General features: G+C 37.1%; 2 protein-coding genes across 3 annotated transcripts; one reads left to right on the plus strand and one right to left on the minus strand.

Annotated features, from left to right (window-relative positions):
- The first annotated feature begins 3,046 nt into the window (after positions 1-3,046).
- LOC122060165 (cyclin-A1-4-like) lies at positions 3,047-8,923 on the plus strand. Of its 2 annotated transcripts, none has more exons than XM_042623359.1 (11): positions 3,047-3,629; positions 4,857-5,238; positions 5,401-5,492; positions 6,328-6,420; positions 6,531-6,664; positions 6,787-6,862; positions 6,972-7,048; positions 7,141-7,174; positions 7,371-7,520; positions 8,126-8,260; positions 8,385-8,923. In XM_042623359.1, exons 1-11 carry the CDS (start codon positions 3,426-3,428, stop codon positions 8,454-8,456), a joined length of 1,449 nt encoding a protein of 482 aa, XP_042479293.1. In that variant the 5' UTR covers positions 3,047-3,425; the 3' UTR covers positions 8,457-8,923. The 2 variants fall into 2 exon arrangements, with proteins under 2 accessions (XP_042479293.1, XP_042479292.1); XM_042623358.1 differs by having other exon boundaries at positions 3,048-3,629; positions 5,356-5,492.
- Positions 8,924-15,121: 6,198 nt separating this feature from the next.
- LOC122058814 (galactan beta-1,4-galactosyltransferase GALS3-like) lies at positions 15,122-18,205 on the minus strand. The gene is made up of 2 exons (XM_042621501.1): positions 16,656-18,205; positions 15,122-15,548 (listed from the first exon to the last, which is right to left on the minus strand). The coding sequence occupies exons 1-2, from the start codon at positions 17,849-17,851 to the stop codon at positions 15,203-15,205; spliced, it is 1,542 nt and encodes a 513-aa protein (XP_042477435.1). The 5' UTR covers positions 17,852-18,205; the 3' UTR covers positions 15,122-15,202.
- Positions 18,206-20,550: the final 2,345 nt, after the last annotated feature.

The following is a 20,550-nucleotide window of genomic DNA, read 5'->3' on the forward strand; positions in this document are numbered from 1 at the left end:
GTGAAATATGGTTACTAACACTTGGTGTAGGAATCCTTTCCCCAAGCCTACTCATTTTTATTTTTTTTTTCATATGAATATTTCGTGTTGGAGAAAGTTTTCTCCAACCCATAGAGGACGGTTCACCCATCATTCTAGGGTTCATAAACCCCTATAAGATTTTGTTATGTTTCCAAAATACCCTCTTGATGCCTTCTCTGACCCATCGCACACCCAAAGTGGGTGGAGAGAAACTCAGTCCTATATTATATCACTTTTTTTTCGTCAATGTGCTTAGAGATTTTTGTTACATCATTTAGATAAGACTAGCATCAAGTTTATATACCCTCCCATTTGTTAATATTTTTTTGTTTACTTTAGTCGTCCATTTATTTCTAGAAAAAAAATTATTTTTTCATTAAGGAATTTTCGTAGCTTAATTGCCACTTATCTTTTTTTGTTGTAGTAGTTGTTGTTGTTGTTGTTGTTGTTGTGGGGAAAGGGAGGTCTACTTATTCACAACAGTACAATTTGATCCAAGCAGCCATATGGTAGATATATGTACCTGGACTTTAAAAATCTTAAACGAGATTAAAGAGTCATCTCATAAGAGGGAGTAGAGAGATAGACACAAGGAACGATGTGCTACCATATGCTTTGCAATCTGGTAGCATTCATTCTCCTTATTTTTATTAGGGAAGGGTTTCCCATGATTTTAGTCCAAGGTGAAGGGTATCTCTCACCCCACACGAACGACGGTGGGTACTAATATAATTCACGTTAACTAGTGTGGGAATCTTTGCAATTAATGGTATAATCCACATTAACAAATTATTACAATTGATTAATGCCATTTTTTTTAAGGGAAAAAGATCTATATCTCGTCGTGCGGCTCTACACCTAGATCCAAAGGGGTGGCAAAAATGCCATCTTGCCCTTTGGATGGATGCCTGTGTGCCTCTTTTGGTTAGTCCCCATGCTGGCAGAGTGGACATGTGACTAGGTAACCATTCCATCCCTTGTTATTTTTTAAGAGAAAATATTTATTTGAGCCACCAAGACAATATATGGTGGTATAAGGGTGTCAATCGGTCGGTTCGATTTCGGTCTAGGAATGAGGGAGACCAAAACCAATCCGTTAAGGAACTTTGGTTTTCGATCGATTTTGGTCTGGTTTGGTTTCGGTGCATTTTGATTTTTCAATATCTGCCTAATACCGGTTTAGATCGGTTTGTTATTGGGTTTGAACCATAATAAAATCTTACATTCATAACTTATAGTGACAAAATTTAAGGGGAGAGAAAAAAAAAAAAAACACTTTAAATTTATGATTAAAAATCATGGTTTATTGTTGTAAGGGAAAAATAACTAACAATGAAACCAATGGATAACAAATTACTAAGAAGATAACTAATATTAAAATCACAAAATGAACCATATTATCCAATCATTCATTTAACTATCCAACTAGTTCTGTATAACAAACAAGGAAATCAATGGAAGCACTATTACAATTTACAAATCCATTTCTCTATTCATAACCTAATATTTAATGATTTGTGACAATTCCCCTTACAATAAAAAAGTTTTCTCACTGATATTGTAAAAAAAATAAAAAATGATAGTGAATTCAGCAGTTTATAATCTCATAATCATTTTTTTTTATTGGTTTCATTTGGTTTGATCATTTATTGGTAAAATTTGGACCAATTTTTAATCTATTCTAATATACCTCAGTCCAAAACTCATCTAATAAGAATCGGTTTCATTTGATTCAGGTTTTATCGATTATTTTCGATCGATTTTATTGATTCAGACTAGGTTTTGACCTTCCTAAGTGGGTATCCTAGCACCTCTCCCTATTGTTTTAAAAGGGAAAAGGGTTCCCATGAGGCCATGATGCCAGTGTGAAAAATCCCTCATGCCACACCCGTGGGAGTTATGAAGTTATGATATAATTCATAATGGGTCCACCTGGTTAGGAATTAGGACAGGATAGAGAAAGTATTAAAAAAAAGCCAACTTCACCATTTTAATTAATTTTGGGGGAGCGGGGAGAGGAAGCTGTTTTTGCCATTTTGCCTCGGGAAGAAGTGTATTCTTCCATAAACTCATAACGGTCGAAAGATTCCACTCGACAATCTCATTCAAATTCAAACTGGTCATGCACGCCCGCCGTGTAGGCTTCATACATACCCCATCCAATTGGAATCTAAGTAACCACATCGGATGATAAGATCCCCCTCACCCCATGGATGGGAATCTTTGGTTCAATTTGGGGGATCTATAGTAGTATCTCCAAGTCCACGTGTCATTCCAGCTGGACATCTGTACCAATTTACTGTGTTGTCGCTTTTTAAATGTAGTCCCACTGTTCAAATGTTCCGCAATTCTGGGTTAGCCTGGACCACCGTTTCAAGAATCCGGATTGACTCAGCCGATCCTAATTCTAGCTAATCTAGCTTAGCCGATTCTTGTATGAAAACTAGGGTTAGGGTATGTTTTGGGTGATTCTAATAATTCTCTAAGAATGTAATCAGTAATCAAATCAGTCAAAGAAGATTTCGATTTATATAGGATCAGAATCAACTTGATCCAATCAGTTTTAAACTATTTCCTCGTGAAAATGGAGTTAACTCTCAAATCGTGAAAAATTCAAATTGAAATTTGAAGTAATGACTAAGAATATGGCTGAATTGGTCTGAAATTGGCCATTCGATTTCAATTCATTGGTTCCTCTAGGGAGAGAGAGAGAGAGAGAGCTCTCACTGTCCCTATCCAGCACCCTGCGCTAGAAAGGGTCTTGTTACTAACGATTGTATAGGGGGAAATCAGGATCGGTTCAGCCCATTCCGATTTACCGATCTGACTCAAGATTTCTAACACCCTACGTGGACTACACATCAGTAAGAATCTGGACCATAGTCTAGAGTTTTTGAATTCAAAATTTAAATGAAGAGAGAGAGAGAGAGAGAGAGAGAGAGATAGAGAGATGGACGGTGAGGATTTCGCAATTCGTAATCCAATTCAAAAGTATGAAAAGAAAGCATTAAATAATGCCATTCTGGGCTCCTTCACGTATTCCCTGTGGACGTATGTACCATCAGTCCCACTTCGTCATCTTCGCTTCGTTTTTTTACATTTCGCTCTTTCTTTCCCACTTCTTCAGATCTCTTGAATTCGATCGGAAACCCAGTTCCCCAATACAACGCCGCTTTTGAATCCAACCTTCCTTTTTTTTATTTTTTTCTCTCTAAAGAGTTTAGAGGGTTTTGGGTTTTCGATCTCCTCAATGCTCTTCGTCTCCCACTGCCTCTGTTTTCTTGCTTTCTCTGAGCAGAGAAGAAGCTTCAGTGCATTTGGGTTTCTTTTGTACTTAATTTCGATCTAGGGTTTTTGGGAACTCGCGTTCCTTTCTTGTCTTTGCTTCTCTGTTGCATTTCTCCATGTCGACGCGAAATCGCCGTTCTTCTCTTTCCATGGCTTCTTCTTCTTCTGCAGCGAAGAGGCCTGCGTCGTCGGAAAATGCAACCAAGGTCTCTGCAGTTCAGCCTTTACAGGCCAAGAAACGACCGGCTCTTACTAACTTGACCAACCAGAACAATGTTTCTCGGAGCGCTGTTCGTCCTTCTGGAACAGTAGCAACTCAGGTCTGCCTCTCTCAACTGTCATGATTTCTGACCTTTCTTTTTATTGTCTGTTGATCTCTTAGCATTCTTCATGCATGTATTTGGTTGTGGTGTTCCTCTTGTAACGATGATGGATTTTAAACCCCTCTTTCCCTTTTCCTATTTTCTTCATTTTCTCTTGCTTTCTGTGACAAGGGTTTTACAATTGGGTTTTCCATGTCTGTGATGGTTTATTTGTTTCTAAATCCGTCTTTATGTGGAGTTTACAGGGAACTCCATTGCGTGTCTGCCATCAAATTTGCTTTCTTATCCATTACCCACAAACAAGACAAATTTTTAATTGGATATAATACTGTAAGATTTGTAGTCCTCTAGGTATTTTGACTTGTCAACTAATTAAGGAAATTGTTGTATCATCTTGAATTGCAAATTTCACTTACCGTTTTCAACTGGAAGGCATAGACACCTTTCCCTCTTCTCTGTTCTCTACTTTTGTGGCTCTATTTAATGATTCCTATTGAATGAACTCAACAGTTTATTGTGAGGATCTGGAGTAAACATTCAAATTTGGTATTTAAATAAGCAAATGTCATGCTACAAATAAAGAACAAGCAACAAGGACCAGTTTAGAGAAATCAAATCTTACATTAATAAAATTGCAGGTTTATGATAAAGAAAATTTGATATCCTCCCTTCCTGCCCAGTCAGTCTTCTTTGGATGCCACTATAATGCTGAGTCTCCTGCATAGAGTGATGTTGCCCCTATCCACCATAATGTGGCAGCAACAGAAATGCATGATGCAGAGCTTTCCTTCTGTAATGATAGAGTCAAGTTATTTGTGATTAAAAGGGAATACGAAGGCAATTTGGTTTTTGGTATTTGGATTATCCATTTTTTAAGGTATTCACATGTTAATTCCTAATAAATATATAAATCTCCTGAGAAATCTGCCTTTTTTTTTTTTTTTATTTTTTATTTTTAAGTGAACTAAGTGGTATAATTTTCAATCAAATTTGAACCCTCTGGTGATCTTACTGGTAATGGTCTGTTGCCACCATCATGTGTATCCAATTATCTACTTAATCATTTTTTTTCTTTATTCAAAACTCTGATCTTCACTTTGTGTTTATGAGGTGCATTTAGCAGTAGTCTTTGCTTGCAATCTGGTTTGAAGTATACAATTCCTACGTTTTCACTAATTTTTTTTTTTTTTTTTTTTTAACGAATCTGGTTTCTATTTTGAGAAGGTGTCATCTGCAACTAAAACTGCCAAGATAAAGAAGGTATCTTCTTCCCATGCAAAAACTGCAGCTGTCCCTCGAAGTTCTATGCCCGAATCCTCTTCAATGAAGTCAAGTGCAGTTGGTTACTGCAAGGATGTTTCTACTCAAAGAAGTGATGGACCTGTATCCAGCATTGCAGCACCTCTAGCCCCTTGCAGTGTGTACATTTCTCCAAGTCGGTCAGATGGATGTTCAGTCTCTATGGATGAAACAATGTCTACGTGTGACTCATTGAAAAGTCCAGACATTGAATACATAGATAGTGCTGATGTTTCAGCAGTTGCTTCTATAGAGAGAAGAACATGTAACAACCTCTACATTTCAGATCATGTTGAACTACCAACAGGTCTCTTTTTTACTCATTTGTCTTCTTTAAGTTTGGTGGTCACTTTCCTCGACTTGAAATTATCATGGCTCACTTTACACTCTAAACATCTTGTTTCTTTTTTATTTTATTCTTTAGGGAATATGTGCAAGAGAGATATACTAATGGAAATGGAATTGACAGACAAAATAGTTGATGTTGATGACAATTACCAAGATCCACAACTATGTGCTACCATTGCCTGTGACATTTACAAACACTTGCGTGCATCTGAGGTGCTACTTGTTTTATTTTCTGTTCTATTATCCCTCTTTCTGCTTTCTACATTTTTTGTTGTTCTCTTTACCCAGGGTTTATTTAGTATATGATACATGCTGGTCCTATTGATTCCCCCTTAATTTAACTTTTCATGTCTTCTAAATTATAATTTAATGACATTATTGCTAAAATTTGGGGGGAGTTGAGATTGGCCTTTTGGTATGGGTCGTCAAAAGACAGGAACAAGTGGTTGTGGACTGATTCTGTTCTTACATCTCAACTCATCCAGAGTTCTAATACTGTATGTTTCAGAAATACATCTCCCCCTTTTAGTGGACCTGCATGATTGTGGATATCTTTAAAATTTAGTGTTTTGAGGATACCATGTGAATGATATATTATCCACTCCCTTTGATGCTCTAATTTGTAAAAATTGTCAGAACAGTCAACAGTGACTGATGGCCCTCTCCTTGAGTATCTCTGTTTCTCATGGCGTCTGCAGATTTTGCCATTTATATTTGGGAAATTTATGGTAATCATATTTTTCGGAGTTGTGGAATTTACGGCATCCTCGTTGATATTTGCAAACACCCGCACACACACACATACACACACCCCCAAAAAAAAAAAAAAGAAAGATAAATATAAACTAATTTCCTATCAAGAGCATAAAAGAATAGGAAGAAAATATAGTCTTATTTCCTATCAAGAGAACAATGCACCTATCCAAGGAAATTTTATGATGCTCTTGCATCTGTAGGCCCTTCTTCCTCCATGCTCTAGTTCAGAATTTTTCTTTCATCTAGCTTTAATATTTTTCATGTCTTTTAATTGCTTCCTGCGGTGTAACAGACAAAGAAAAGGCCATCCACGAGCTTCATGGAGGAAGTTCAGAAGGATATCAATCCCAGCATGCGTGCAATACTGATTGATTGGCTTGTGGAGGTAAACCATTTTACCTTTAGAAAGAAAGTACTGGAATATTTGTTTTTTTCTTTTTTCTTTTTTATTTTTTCTAATTGAAAAGGTCAAGTCTTCCCCTCTCCCCCCTGCAGGTTGCTGAAGAATACAGGCTCGTTCCTGATACACTATATTTGACAATTAACTACATTGATCGCTATCTTTCGGGTAATGTCATGAATAGGCAAAGGTTGCAGTTGCTCGGTGTTGCCTGCATGATGATAGCTGCGTAAGATCTAAATTCTGTCCCCCCTGATGTTTATTTATTATTTTGTGGCTTTATGTTTGGAACTATTTAGAAGATGAAAGAATTGGCTGAATTCTAACAACAATCAGTAACAATCTTTGCAGTAAATATGAGGAGATTTGTGCACCTCAGGTAGAAGAGTTCTGTTACATTACCGATAACACGTACTTCAAGGAGGAGGTACCTGATAATTTTCATCCTTGGATGCATATTTGAACTGTTGTTTTTGAAGTATACTTTTTTAGGAAGAATATATAAAGTGATATCTATCATTTTTTGTTGGTCCCAGGTGTTACAAATGGAAACCGCTGTTTTGAATTACTTGAAGTTTGAAATGACAGCTCCAACAACTAAATGCTTTTTAAGGTAATAAATTGGTTTTTTTTGGTCATATTTATCATATGATAAAAGTGATTGTTAAATTTGCTGATCTTTTATTCTGTTGGCGCAACAAAAAGGCGATTTGTTCGTGCTGCTCAAGGAAGCAATGAGGTGTGTCTCTTGGACTGATATCTCTTTTATTCTATGTCACAGTGACACTTTTCAAAACTTTGACACTGAACTTATTTTCTTCTAAATTTTTAGATCCACCGCCATGTCGTACATTGTGATTTGTATTTCTGTTCTTGCCCTCTTGCCAATTGACTAATGCCTTTCCAAGTGCTGTTTTTTTTTTTTTTTTTTTCAGGTTCCATTGTTGCAGTTGGAATGCCAGGCCAACTACGTTGCAGAGTTGTCACTCCTCGAGTATGGCATGCTCTGTTATGCCCCCTCGTTAATAGCAGCTTCTTCAATTTTCTTGGCAAACTTTATCCTCCAACCTTCAAAGAGACCATGGGTATGCAATTGTTTTTTATTGCCATTAGGAATCCAGAAAACTATGGTCCTGAAATACAGAGGATCTCCCAATGAATACCAATTACTACGCATCCTGCTTCCTGCTTTATTTTTCACCCTGTCCTAGAAATCATAGTTGTCAAGGCATGTCTAGGCGCCGCCTAGCCCCACCTTGTTGTTGGTGTTGCCTTTATGTCCAGGCCCCCTCCAATGCCTTGGGAGTTGGGACGCCGAGATGCTTGCCTTGACAACTATGCCTAGAATAATCATATTAAATAATTTATGGGAGGTAGTGGCAAATGGCTGACTTACAACTGTAACGGCTTATGTGGCACCCTTTCTGAGACGCACAGGTAGGTTCCAACCTCCCATATCCAAGTGTCAAATTTCATGCCACATGGATTTGTCATATGGTCATCTTTAAAAGGACTGGTTGAAATGATAAAAAATGTAGCAAGATGTGTTTAATCAATATACAAGATGGGTCATTTGATTGAGTTGGCCAACATTATCTATCCACGGGCCCAAAATTAAGTCTCACCATGCTACAGCTTTGTGATTATTAAATTCTGATCTTTGTATTGTTCTGAACTGATGATGTTGCAGAATGCTACCCTTGGGCATTATACATCATATAAGCCCTCTGAACTGCATGACTGTGTCAAGGCACTACATCATCTTGCTTGTAACAGTCACAATACCACTTTACTGGCAATTAGGGAGAAGTACAGTCAACATAAGGTAAGTGAATCTTTCTCTCTAAAATATTGAACCAAGAGTTACTGATTGCCTAGTCTCATACCCACTTGGCTGGAACTTTGAACCCATCTAATTTACATGTATTTTTTTCATTTTTTCTTGTTAGTACAAGTTCGTGGCCAAGAAGTACTGCTCACCTTCGATACCTGTAGAGTATTTTCATGACTTGGGCAACTAGCATATATGTCAACATTCATGAGTTCAGTTCCAGTGCCTTCAATATCTCTGCAAGTACAGTCGTGACTTGAGAAAATAGCAAATGCATAAACCTTCATGAGACCACTTCCAATGCTGTTGCTTGACTTTGGCAACTTAGCACATTCATGTGAATCCGATGCTTCGGAACTTCAGCAGCTGGCACATTCATGAGATTGAATCCAATGCTTTGTTGGAAAATCTGCAATTTGGCAGTTGATTTGGCTTCTTCTAATGGTACTGCCCTTGGAGTTTCATCAGGTGTCCTGATTTTAGCTTTTTTCATCTGCTTCAGTAGGATTGTTATCTTATGAGTTTTTTCTTCGCTCCATATTTTTTAGGCTCTGTAGTTCATTCTGATGTAGAAGTTATCTTTCCTGCAATAAAGAAAAGAAAAGGAAAAAAAAAAAGAAAAAGAAAAAAGAATCAACTTATCTCTTTGGAAGCTAAGTTTGCAGCAATCGAGGAGAATTCTATAATTAGAAAATAGTTTTGACACTTTGATGGCCTAATTCTTAATCGTACAGTTCTTGTGTAATTCTTTCTGTGCACATGATACATGCACATTTTTAAATTCTAATGGTTATAGAAGATTTTTGGAATTCAAATCCATTTTAACACCAAACTTCTACAACAGTTGGATTTGAAAATATAAAAGTGTTGTGCATAGAGAGAATTGCACAAGAATTGCTCCATTCCGACATTAGCGGTTGGGGATTTGAGTTAGGAAACAGCCTCTTGTGAAGAAGGGGTAAGGTTGCATATATTATGATTCTCAAACCCTCATAGTGGCAGGAGCCTTGTACATTGGATACACCTACCATTTTGGGCTATTGGGCGAGTAAAAATCAGGCTTGGCTTGGTGTATACCTATAAAATTCGCATGATCTGGCCCAAGTTGATATGATGGCTTGAAGTTATATTTATATCATAAGGGTTATGTTAGATGATTTTCAAAATGGACCGGGCTTGGGCTACCTAACAGTCAGCTCAGCCATTGAGTCCTCAAGTCATCATACTTTGTATGTATTTGTCTACAGTATCCCTTCTAGTAACTGAATACCCATAGTTGAAGGAGATTGTATTGGTTTTTATTAGAGAAATAAATTAGTAAAAATTTTACTTTCCCTTTCATAAGAGAGTTTTTTTTTTTCAATAGTATTTATTGGAAATTGCTGTTGTTTTCTGTCAGAAAATACGGAAGAAGTGAGCTTTTTTTTTTTTTTGGGGGGGGGGGGATTGGTGAGTGGGTTGGGGCGTTTAATCCCTTGATGTTTGTCATCACAAACCTCTAAGGTTATGTTTGGAATGTAAGAAACGGATAGAAAAGAAATGAAAAACATTCTAAGACGAAAGTAACAATGATTTTATGTGTCTTTATTTTTTCTTATTAACCAAAAGGGGCATCTTTTTCCAAAAAAAAAAAAAAAAAATCATAATTTTCTTTTCTTTTCTTTTTTTGCATTCCATACATAGCCTAAGTGTTTGGAGGAACCTAATGAACAAAAACTAAATGCGGAATTAAATATTTTGATCTACTTCTTCTTGAACCGTAGTAACCAATCATCGTTGGATACTGGTGAGATCCTCTTTTGTTTTTCTCCGAATATTGGTGAGATTTTCTTTTGTTTTTTTCCTACTCTTTGACAGATTTAGTGTGAACAAATATCTCACATTCTTAGTCAATCTCTTTCCTATTTCTTCTCTTAAGTCTTGTCTTTTGAATGGGACAAGATAAGATTGCGTAGAATGGAAAGAGGGACTAAAGTCTTTATTTATATTAAATACACTATCCCCACCCATTATGGTAAATAGCCAGTTACATCTAATTATATCACCTTTGTTTTATTTAATATTTAATTAAATATACTAATTATGACCTATATGACAATGTAAGGCCACATTAATCAATATTTATTTAATTAAATATGTTAATTATGACCTATGTGGCAACGTAAGGCCACATCAGCCAACACTTCAATCTATTTCAGCGCTATTTATGAGTTTTGAACTCCTTCTTTCTAAAACATCTATGGCATCTAATCCAACATTTTTTTTGCAAGATTTAGATAATCAAATTTTACATCTTATAATTATTACCCAATACAATTATATAACTAACGCCAAATTATTCAATTTAGTCAATAGGGAGGGCACTAGCACTCTCTCAATTTATCTCGTCCTCACATGAAATGATCTCTTTGCCCTCCTATATACGAAATTGTTTTGATTAATTAAGGTGGAAACCGATTAATACATGCCCTAATTAACCGGAACCATCTCAATTGACATCCCTAAATGGAGAAACAGAAGTTAGAAAGATCCACCTCTATGGTAATCAGAAAGTAAAGACTTAAAGATAGTCACTTTCAAGCATCAACCATAGTAAATTTTGCATTATTAGTTGTATTTTGAGTGGGTTGGGGCGTTTAATCCCTTGATGTTTGTCATCACAAACCTCTAAGGTTATGTTTGGAATGTAAGAAACGGATAGAAAAGAAATGAAAAACATTCTAAGACAAAAGTAACAGTGATTTTATGTGTCTTTATTTTTTCTTATTAACCAAAAGGGGCATCTTTTTCCCAAAAAAAAAAAAATCATAATTTTCTTTTCTTTTCTTTTCTTGCATTCCATACATAGCCTAAGTGTTTGGAAGAACCTAATGAACAAAAACTAAATGCGGAATTAAATATATTGATCTACTTCTTCTTGAACCGTAGTAACCAATCATCGCTGGATACTGGTGAGATCCTCTTTTGTTTTTCTCCGGATATTGGTGAGATTTTCTTTTGTGTTTTTTCTACTCTTTGACAGATTTAGTGTGAACAAATATCTCACATTCTTAGTCAATCTCTTTCCTATTTCTTCTCTTAAGTCTTGTCTTTTGAATGGGACAAGATAAGATTGCGTAGAATGGAAAGAGGGACTAAAGTCTTTATTTATATTAAATACGCTATCCCCACCCATTATGGTAAATAGCCAGTTACATCTAATTATATCACCTTTGCTTTATTTAATATTTAATTAAATATACTAATTATGACCTATATGGCAACGTAAGGCCACATTAATCAATATTTATTTAATTAAATATGTTAATTATGACCTATGTGGCAACGTAAGGCCACATTAGCCAACACTTCAATCTATTTCAACGTTATTTCTGAGTTTTGAACTCCTTCTTTCTAAAACATCTATGGCATCCAATCCAACAATTTTTTTGCAAGATTTAGATAATCAAATTTTACATCTTATAATTATTACCCAATACAATTATATAACTAACGCCAAATTATTCAATTTAGTCAATAGGGAGGGCACTAGCACTCTCTCAATTTATCTCGTCCTCACATGAAATGATCTCTTTGCCCTCCTATATACGAAATTGTTTTGATTAATTAAGGTGGAAACCGATTAATACATGCCCTAATTAACCGGAACCATCTCAATTGACATCCCTAAATGGAGAAACAGAAGTTAGAAAGATCCACCTCTATGGTAATCAGAAAGTGAAGACTTAAGATAGTCACTTTCAAGCATCAACCATAGTAAATTTTGCATTATTAGTTGTATTTTGATTTGATCTTTGTGGGTATCTATGAATAGCGTCAGCAATGTGTTGGTGTATGATGTCTTGTATTCCGTCGCAGTTTGATCCAGGGAGTACTGGTGTAGCACCTAGACAGGCAGGACGGCGGTCCCGCTAGCCGGTTAGCGGGCTGTGGGGGTTGCAAGGGGGGTAGGAGGCATCCCTGCATAGTAGGGGGTGTAGGGGGGCGCATCCCCCCCCTCGAATTTTTTATTTGAGGGCAATTGTAGTTTAATTCGGATTAGGATTTTTTCGCTATATATTTGTAGCGAGGGTTTCTTTCTCTGTAATGCAAGCAATACTGAGAGGTGTGAGGACGAGCGTTGTAACCATATTCTCCATTGATAGTGAAGCAGGATCTCATCTCACCGGGGACATAGGCAACCTTGCCGAACCTCGTAAAATCCGTGTGCATTGTTTATTTTGTTTTTCCATTGTCTTCTGCATCGTTTTAGGGTTGCGTTTATACACAATGCTACCTACCAACCTTAAAATCGTAATGGACTTTGGAGGCTTTATAAGTCTCCCCAACTATATAATTGAGAGTATAAAGTGTAAAGTGTAAACAGATGGATGAGTTATATATTTTCTCCCCCACCTTTTGAATAATATCAATATAATCCCATGCCGACACCCATCTTCTAAACGAGTCCACAAACTGTGGTTGGAACCTTTCAATCATTCATATTGAATTGCCCATACGATTGGATATTGGCTGACTTTAGCATATTAATGCTGCAGGGGAGAGAGAGAGAGAGAGAGAGAGAGAGAGAGAGAGAGAGAGAGAGAGAGAGAGAGAGAGAGAGAGAGAGAGAGGCCTTCGTCTCAGGAAGTGTGTGGTTTTAAGTTCGATTCCTCTTATCTTCTTGGGGTCATTCACAGGGGGTGTTTAGTGATCTTCTCTGCTTTTACTGAAAGTTGAATGATTTTCATTTATCCGATATAAATAGATCCATGTGATTGTGGGGTTAGTATGGACCCGATATTTGTCATTAGCAAGAGAGAGTTTTTTGTTGGGGGTGGGGGTGGGGGTGGTATTAATGGTATTAAAAGAAGGGAATATGTTAATTGTAACAATTGAAGATGTGATGTTTGTGGTTGTGGATAACATTATTTTTTTTGAAGGGAACCTATCTTTACAGCATAGTTCCTTAACTTTGGCAACTAACAAAGTAGGTTTGAAAGTGAAGGAATTCCATATTCTTTCACCGAAGTGTGGTCCTTCATTCATTCTTCCCTTTCAGGATGGGCTATATATAAAGGTAAAGGTGAAAGGCTAGTTTTTATATTTGTGTTTGTTTGACTAGTAAGCAAAGAAAAGCCTTTAGTTTCTCTTTTGATGAGTGTATCTCTTCTTTTAATGGTTTCTTGAAAGAGTTGATATATGTGCATTCCAAATAGCTAGCCCATGACCCAAATGTGGAATCAAATAATCTAGTTTGGATCTGATCTATTACAAGAATTTAGGGTTCTCAAAGGAGGGAGGCATTAGTCAAATATAGATGAGCTGACTCAAGTATCTATTCTATTAGCCCCAACTAATATAGAATAGATATTCCCATAAGGCATGGCCTTGGTTGGAGTTAAGGATTTTTATCCTAATTTATGGGGGAGGGAACCAATTAGGACCAAGTTTTCCATAAGCCTAGATTCATGGGTGTTTAGATCTCCAAACAAACAAAAGGGGTGTAATAGTGATCCTAGATTCATGGGTGTTTCTTCATCACCATTGCTGCATAAGGAAAACTTTCTCAAAACCAATTACATCAATGCCATTGGTTAGATATTGGCGAATACAACCGATGGCTATATTTAGCTTAAATTTAAGGATCAAGTTTTCCTATACCCATGGTCAATGAAGTATCAGGAGGGTATTCTTGTGAACATCATACAATCTTATAGGGGTTTGTGGATCCTAAGATGGTGTGGTGAACTTTCACCTTGTAATGAAAGAAAACTTTCTCCCAAAATTTAATTAGAATGATGAGACACTCTAATTTAGTTATCTTTATGTTGTTTATAGTCAACAAAAATGGTCAAGGAACGTAAAATGCAAGCATGAAACTAACCAATTTTTTAAAGTAAAAAATTGGCTATGTTTGGTATGCATTTTCTAAACCTGATTCTCTCTCTTTTTTTTTTTTTTCATCATAATGCATTTTAGATACAATCTATTGCAAAAATACATATCAAACACTACTTTGATATTTTCCCTAATTTACCATCACTTCAAAAGTGAGTGAGAGTAACTGAGTAAGAGTGAGAAGTTAAAGAAGGATCAGATCCAAGCTGTGGGTCAGAATTCATCATTTAAAGTTAAGACTTCTATTATTATAAGGTGGGTGGCTCCATTGGCAACAACTACTCATCATCATCACAACACCCCAAGGGTCCTTTTTTGTTCATGAACAACTCTAAGTAGGGTGGTTGTTAGTGATGAGTGGTGGGCCAGTCCAACTCCAGCTTTCAATTATTAATACCTTTTAATTTTCCATGGTTTTTCATTAATACTGTTATTAATATGATGAATTATTATTTTCTCAAACTTTGATATGTTATCACATGGACAAATAATATGTTCGTTTCTGCCATTGGATATAGAGGACATGATTATTAACCACGTATCATATTTTAATAAATAAAATCTTTACGCATAGCAGTAGTCCACCAATCATTACTCCTCATTACTCTCCTAAACCAATAATCTTTTGGCCATAAAATTAAAGAGGCAAAAAGTTGTCGCCTTCAACCGTTGAATGAGGGAGAGAGGAGAATATCACTTTTACACACTCTACAACCACTCAATGGTTGAAGACACAATTGCGTCCGTACATGACCATGCAAAAAATTAGATCCAATAAAAGAAATTAATCCACAAAACATTTTACTATTATCATTTCTATAGATCAAAAGACAGTTTCCAGTAAAATCAATGATAGATTTTATTATTATTCTCTCTATGGATCAAAAGAATATGTTCATCCCACCCACCCACCACCTCCAATTTTTCTATAATAACACCCTCAATATGTGCATCAACACCCCTACATACAAGAAAGAACCCAAATGAATTTCTGCTCCAAATCTTTAAAAGAAAAAAAAAATTTCCACTTAGAAAATCAGGATTGAGGAATGCCCTTTACTGTGAAGTTCTTTGTGATCTAGTTCCAATAGTCTTGAGCTCAAACTTCTTTATAGATGCAGCAACTCTTCTCATGGTGTCATCAAGGACATAGGGAGTGCCCTCAAATGTGAGCCCTGTCGCATTCACGAGCTGCCGGCATGGCTCACGGCGCTCAGCAATGGTGCCATGATAATGGAAGTACTTGATCCGGCCCTCTGTTTTGTGTGTTGTCTTCCCGACGAAATTCTGCGACATGTGCACCCCGGTTGCATAGACGTTGCGCGGTTGCACTGCGTACTTCCTATCCCTCCTCACTCCCCTCTTCACATCCCTGTACACTAGCTTCTCAAACCCCCATTTCCTGCATAGCAACAGAAATAAGGATATGTCAAGTTAAAAACTGCAAACTTATTAACACAACTACCCATCAAGAAACCATTAAGGCAACCAATTTGCATTTGATGATACAAATTATTGACATTAAAAGCTGTGCTTGGTATGCATTCTCGGAATAGATTATGAGTCTATATCTGAAGTGAAAAAATCGAGAAGAATTGAGTTTCAGAAAACGTTCTAGACACAGAAATCTGTTCCCAGATTGCATACCACAGCTACCCAGATCCTAGAACCAGTAAGTATATGCTTACTGACCATGGCCTACCTAAGCCTCTGACCTAGCTTCTTAGAAGATTTAACATATGCCGCAACTCAATATAATTTGAAGAACAAGAATTCAATTCTGTTGTTGCTAGTCATCAAAACACCATCCATTAAATGGCTACTATGGTATCAAACTAGTATCTCATTACAAACACATCAGGATCTAACATGGAAAATCTAAGATTAACTTTTACTAAATGGAAATAATAATAATAAAATAAAATTCCAAGAAGAATATTTTGTAATCATTGTTCACGAGATACAAAAGAAACCATCACCACCACCCTACCCATGCATGGTGATGAAGAAGTTACTAAACAATAAGTGAAAATGCTTGGTCCAAAATATACAGAGATGGCTAATCCATTTCATGGTATGTCAATTATTCTTTTTTTTTTACATAAACAAACAAAAAGAGAGAACATGCAGAGCAGTTTACCACAAAAGCAAACCCAATCACTCAACCACTACATCAAAAGATTTCTGTGTCAATTTTTTTAAATATTTTCTGGGTGAGAAAAAGGTATACCCAAACAATTATCACTCATTGACTATCAGATAACTAATTATTGCCAATGTAATGTATTACAGACAAGGAAAAAAGTGAAACCCAATTGTTCAATTCTAATTGTGAAGCAAAATTAAGTACTGGAGAATATTAAATCTGTTCTGAGATCTAGATTTTGCCATATGGGTAGTTCTCTGTGTTCAATGTAGTAACAGTAGAAGTTGAATTCTGAACATGTAGTTGAACCAGTAAGTAAGAAAGTAGTAATGGGAACAAATGGAAAACAGAGATGGTTAATACCTGAGAGTCTTTCCCTTGTCGTCGGTGAGACACAGCTTATTCGACATTGGCATCTGTTCGATGGTGAACTGTGTATAATCGGAAAATGATTCAAGAACTGATTTAATCGTGCTCTTAGGCGGCATATAGATAAATTCATCGACATCAAAGAAGAACATCCACTTCGCCATGAATTTGTACCGATGCAAGCAATCGTTTACAATCAGAAATTGATTGTGATAGTACCCATCAAACCTCTCCTGCTCTCTGATATCCTGGATTGTCACATACCCTTTTTCCATCCATGGCTTCAAAACCTCTAAAACACCAGGATGAACACCTCCAGCGTCGTGAATGACGAAATGGGCTTTTTCTCCGAACAGCTTCACATGGTAAGCGATCCACTCCCTCATCCTCTGGGGACTCAGATTACCGTACAGAGATGACCCACAATAGAGATAGTCGTAAGCAGGCGGAGATGTGAAGATGGAGGTGTTCAAGCTACCAGGAGCTTCTCTCAGTGCTTCGATTTTTACAGTCACATTGACGTCTCGATCGCCGCCACCGTTGGTGGAAGCAAGCAGAATCAAACGTCCGCCGGAGCCGTCGGTGCCGACAGGCTCTGCGAAGGTACAATTGATGACAACGACGGTATAGACGCGACCGTACCCCCAATCGGGGAGAATCTTGTAACCGACGGTGGAAATGGTTTTGTTATCGGATTGCTCAGGGACCCATCGGCATTCGTATTGAGGCTTCCCGTAGACATGAAGGGGCTTGGATGCGAGGCCAACAAGAGCGAAGGTGTTGAGGCCACCCCTGTAAGTACCCATCTGGATGAAAGAGTAAGCAGCAGCTCCATATGGGTTAAAAGCTCTCTTGATGATTCCTCCATCGATGACCTCATCTTTCTTAACCGAAGGCGCCGGTGGCGGTGGAAGAGTAGGAGCCGAAAGAGGAACAGAAACAGAGGAAGTAGTAGTAGTAGTAGTAGTAATAGAAGGTGGAGGGGCAAGAGTGGAGAGTCTGGAAAGACAAAAGCGTAGATCAGAAGCAGTAAGGGAAGAGAAACGAGAAGGGATGAACTGAAGAAGTACAGCTAAAGAAGAGAGGAAGAGGAGAGCAGTAAGTAAGAGTTTAAGCTCTGCTGCACAATTCCATACAACACCGACAAACATGTTCTTCTCCTTCTCTTTCTCTTTGATCTCTTTTGCCATTGTCGAAAGAAAGAAAAAACCCAAAAATCAAAACAACAGAATCACAGTCTCAGATCTAAACTAAGCTAAGCTCCTCCCTAGTTTCCTTCTCTGTTTTAGTACCTGGGTTCGTCCTCCTTCTCTTTCTCCTCCCTTTCCTCTGTTTCGATTTCTCCCCAGAAAGCGAAATCAGATTATGATTAGGAGTAAATATTGGGAAAGTGCCAGAGATGAGAGATGTCTCGAGCGAGGTATGGACAGGTGGGTTCTGGTCCCAGACTGTCAGAGCCAGAGTCGCTGTGTTGGACTCTGGTCTCCTCTCTCTGTAAATCTCGATTTCGCTGCTACCACCTCAGTATCACAACGTCATAGGATGGGTTCATATAAAGTAGGTTCTTCGGTTCAGATCTTTCGAAATAGGAAATTGGAAATTGCGATTTCCATGATCAATGCACTCTGCCTCTGGTTTTTGCCGTTCATTCACTGGAAATTATCCATGTTTTCAGACCATTGGTCAGATCGGACGGCGTAGAAATCATTGACAATAATTACACATGACCAAACGCGTTTTGTTGATCAGAGTTTCAATCGGTTGGGTTTTGGTCAATTGTTTCGTCCTAATTTTTTTTTTTTTTTACTTAGGGTGTTCGGATCCTTGACCCAACTAATCCCTAGGGTCACTATGATACCGTTTATTCATGATTGAGTCAGTCCGAGATAGAAACTCTTGTGCGATGACCCCCAAGAAGTTAGGTGGAGCGACGAAAGTTTAATCACGGGATCTCTTAGCTTAAGTTCAATTTAACATACACATTTATATAAAAATTATGAAAAAAATTTGGTTTTGTATGAATTTGGTTTCGATTTTAATCTTCGTTTTGAGCTGGTTTTGATTTGGTATTAAATTTGTTTGATTTGAAGTCGTAATACTCTAAACCGGTTCAAATAAAACCTTGGTTTGGATGGATCCAGTCCCAATTTAGTATTGGGTTAACCTCTGCACACAGGATTTGAAGGTGGCCAATGGCATGAGTTCAAATCCAATAAAATGTGAAGTGGTCCAAAGAGGTGACCTTTATTAGCAGCTGTGCTTCATCACTGAACTGGATCATGGAGATGTCGGAAAGAACCCACCTAACAGTGACACATACACGATGAAGAAGGTAACCCATTATTCACAAAGGTGAGCTCCTTAATTAGGCCAATGTAACTCAATAATTGCCAATGCAACTCAATAATTGTTCACTTCGTTGATCATACGGACCATTTTTTTTGGGAGTGGTATAGAAATGTATACACCCTTAGGATTAGGTTTAATTAAGGGTTGGTTAGGGTTTTAAGGAGCGGAATTGGAATCCAAATTGGTTTCAACCATACTTAGCAAAAACATGTCTGAAGTCCTTTTGAGCAATGTGGGTTGTCAATGGTCTTGTTTATTGTTGTGAGCACTTTGTAAACCCTTTTTAAGCAAATGCTTCAGTTTGTATTTCAATTTTGAGGGTTCGTTCATTGAACCTAATTTGAATACGATATCATGAGAATGTAACCCTTCAAGTCATTTTATATCGACAAAGAATCAGATCGATGGGAGTTCAAAAGAGAGATATGATCAATTAAGTAACTTGCTATATTTAAGAAAAAAAAAAAAAAAAGACATTTAAACACGTTATTACTAACAAAGAATTGACTCTCAATTAATTATGATCCAAATTTTATCTAATTTTACCGATCAAATATCGAGTTTAAAAATCCACGTAAAAATCTTTTGCAGGATAATGAACGATAATGAGGATCCAACGACTGAGTGCATGTTGAGACCATCTTAACCATTATATATTCATAGCCATTCATCACTCTCTGCTCACTTTTCATCACTCACCGCAAAGGATTTGAACCCTAAAAATCTTAGAGTGGGTAGAGAAAGATAAGATTTATTATTTATCGAGTTCATGAATCATGACCACCGAATGTTTTTTTTTTAGAGAGATGAACTGTAGTCCAAATAGTTTTAAGGTGGAGAACATGTGCCTTCGCAATCATTCTACTCTAGATTTAATGATATTTTATTTTGTTTGGATTCTATTTAAGGACAAAAGATGCGTTTTTTGGTTGTTTATATTGGGAGAATCTTATTTAGATTAGCTTAAAAATCTAATTAATTGAGACATTAATAAAGAAATAAAACTCATCATTCCTCCGCGTAACGTGCCGTTGTTAGAGAGAGAAAGATAGAGAGAGAGAGAAACGTAAATAAAGGATGTCTTCTCTCTTCACTGTCTTTCTTTCGGCGCTCGCAACGTCGTCTATTAAATCGTCAAAAGGTTGGGCTCCACCGTTAACCGTTGGGATGGATATATGTCATATTAAATACAAATCTAATTGATTGGACAGAGTAGATTATTGCCAGGTGGTGAGCACCTAGCCAAACACAACGCGATCTCGGTTTCCAGGAAACAGATTCCCGGGAAAAAATTTCACAAAATAAGGAGAAATATTATTTTGGGAAAGTGGGGTTGAAAACATATCTATCGACCGAGTCGGTTGCCGGCAAATAAGGAAAATTTGAGAAGGTGCTAGTTTGGGAAGAATCTGTTTGGAATATCCGATTATGGAAAGTAATTGAGAAGATGGTGGTAGGTCATGGGTGTTTTGATTTGGGATCGGATCTATCAATGGGGTTGGCAATATAGTAGAAGGAAGTCATTGCCTTATTATCATAT

Source organism: Macadamia integrifolia, chromosome 13, assembly GCF_013358625.1.
Source record: "Macadamia integrifolia cultivar HAES 741 chromosome 13, SCU_Mint_v3, whole genome shotgun sequence".
Lineage (NCBI taxonomy): Eukaryota > Viridiplantae > Streptophyta > Magnoliopsida > Proteales > Proteaceae > Macadamia > Macadamia integrifolia.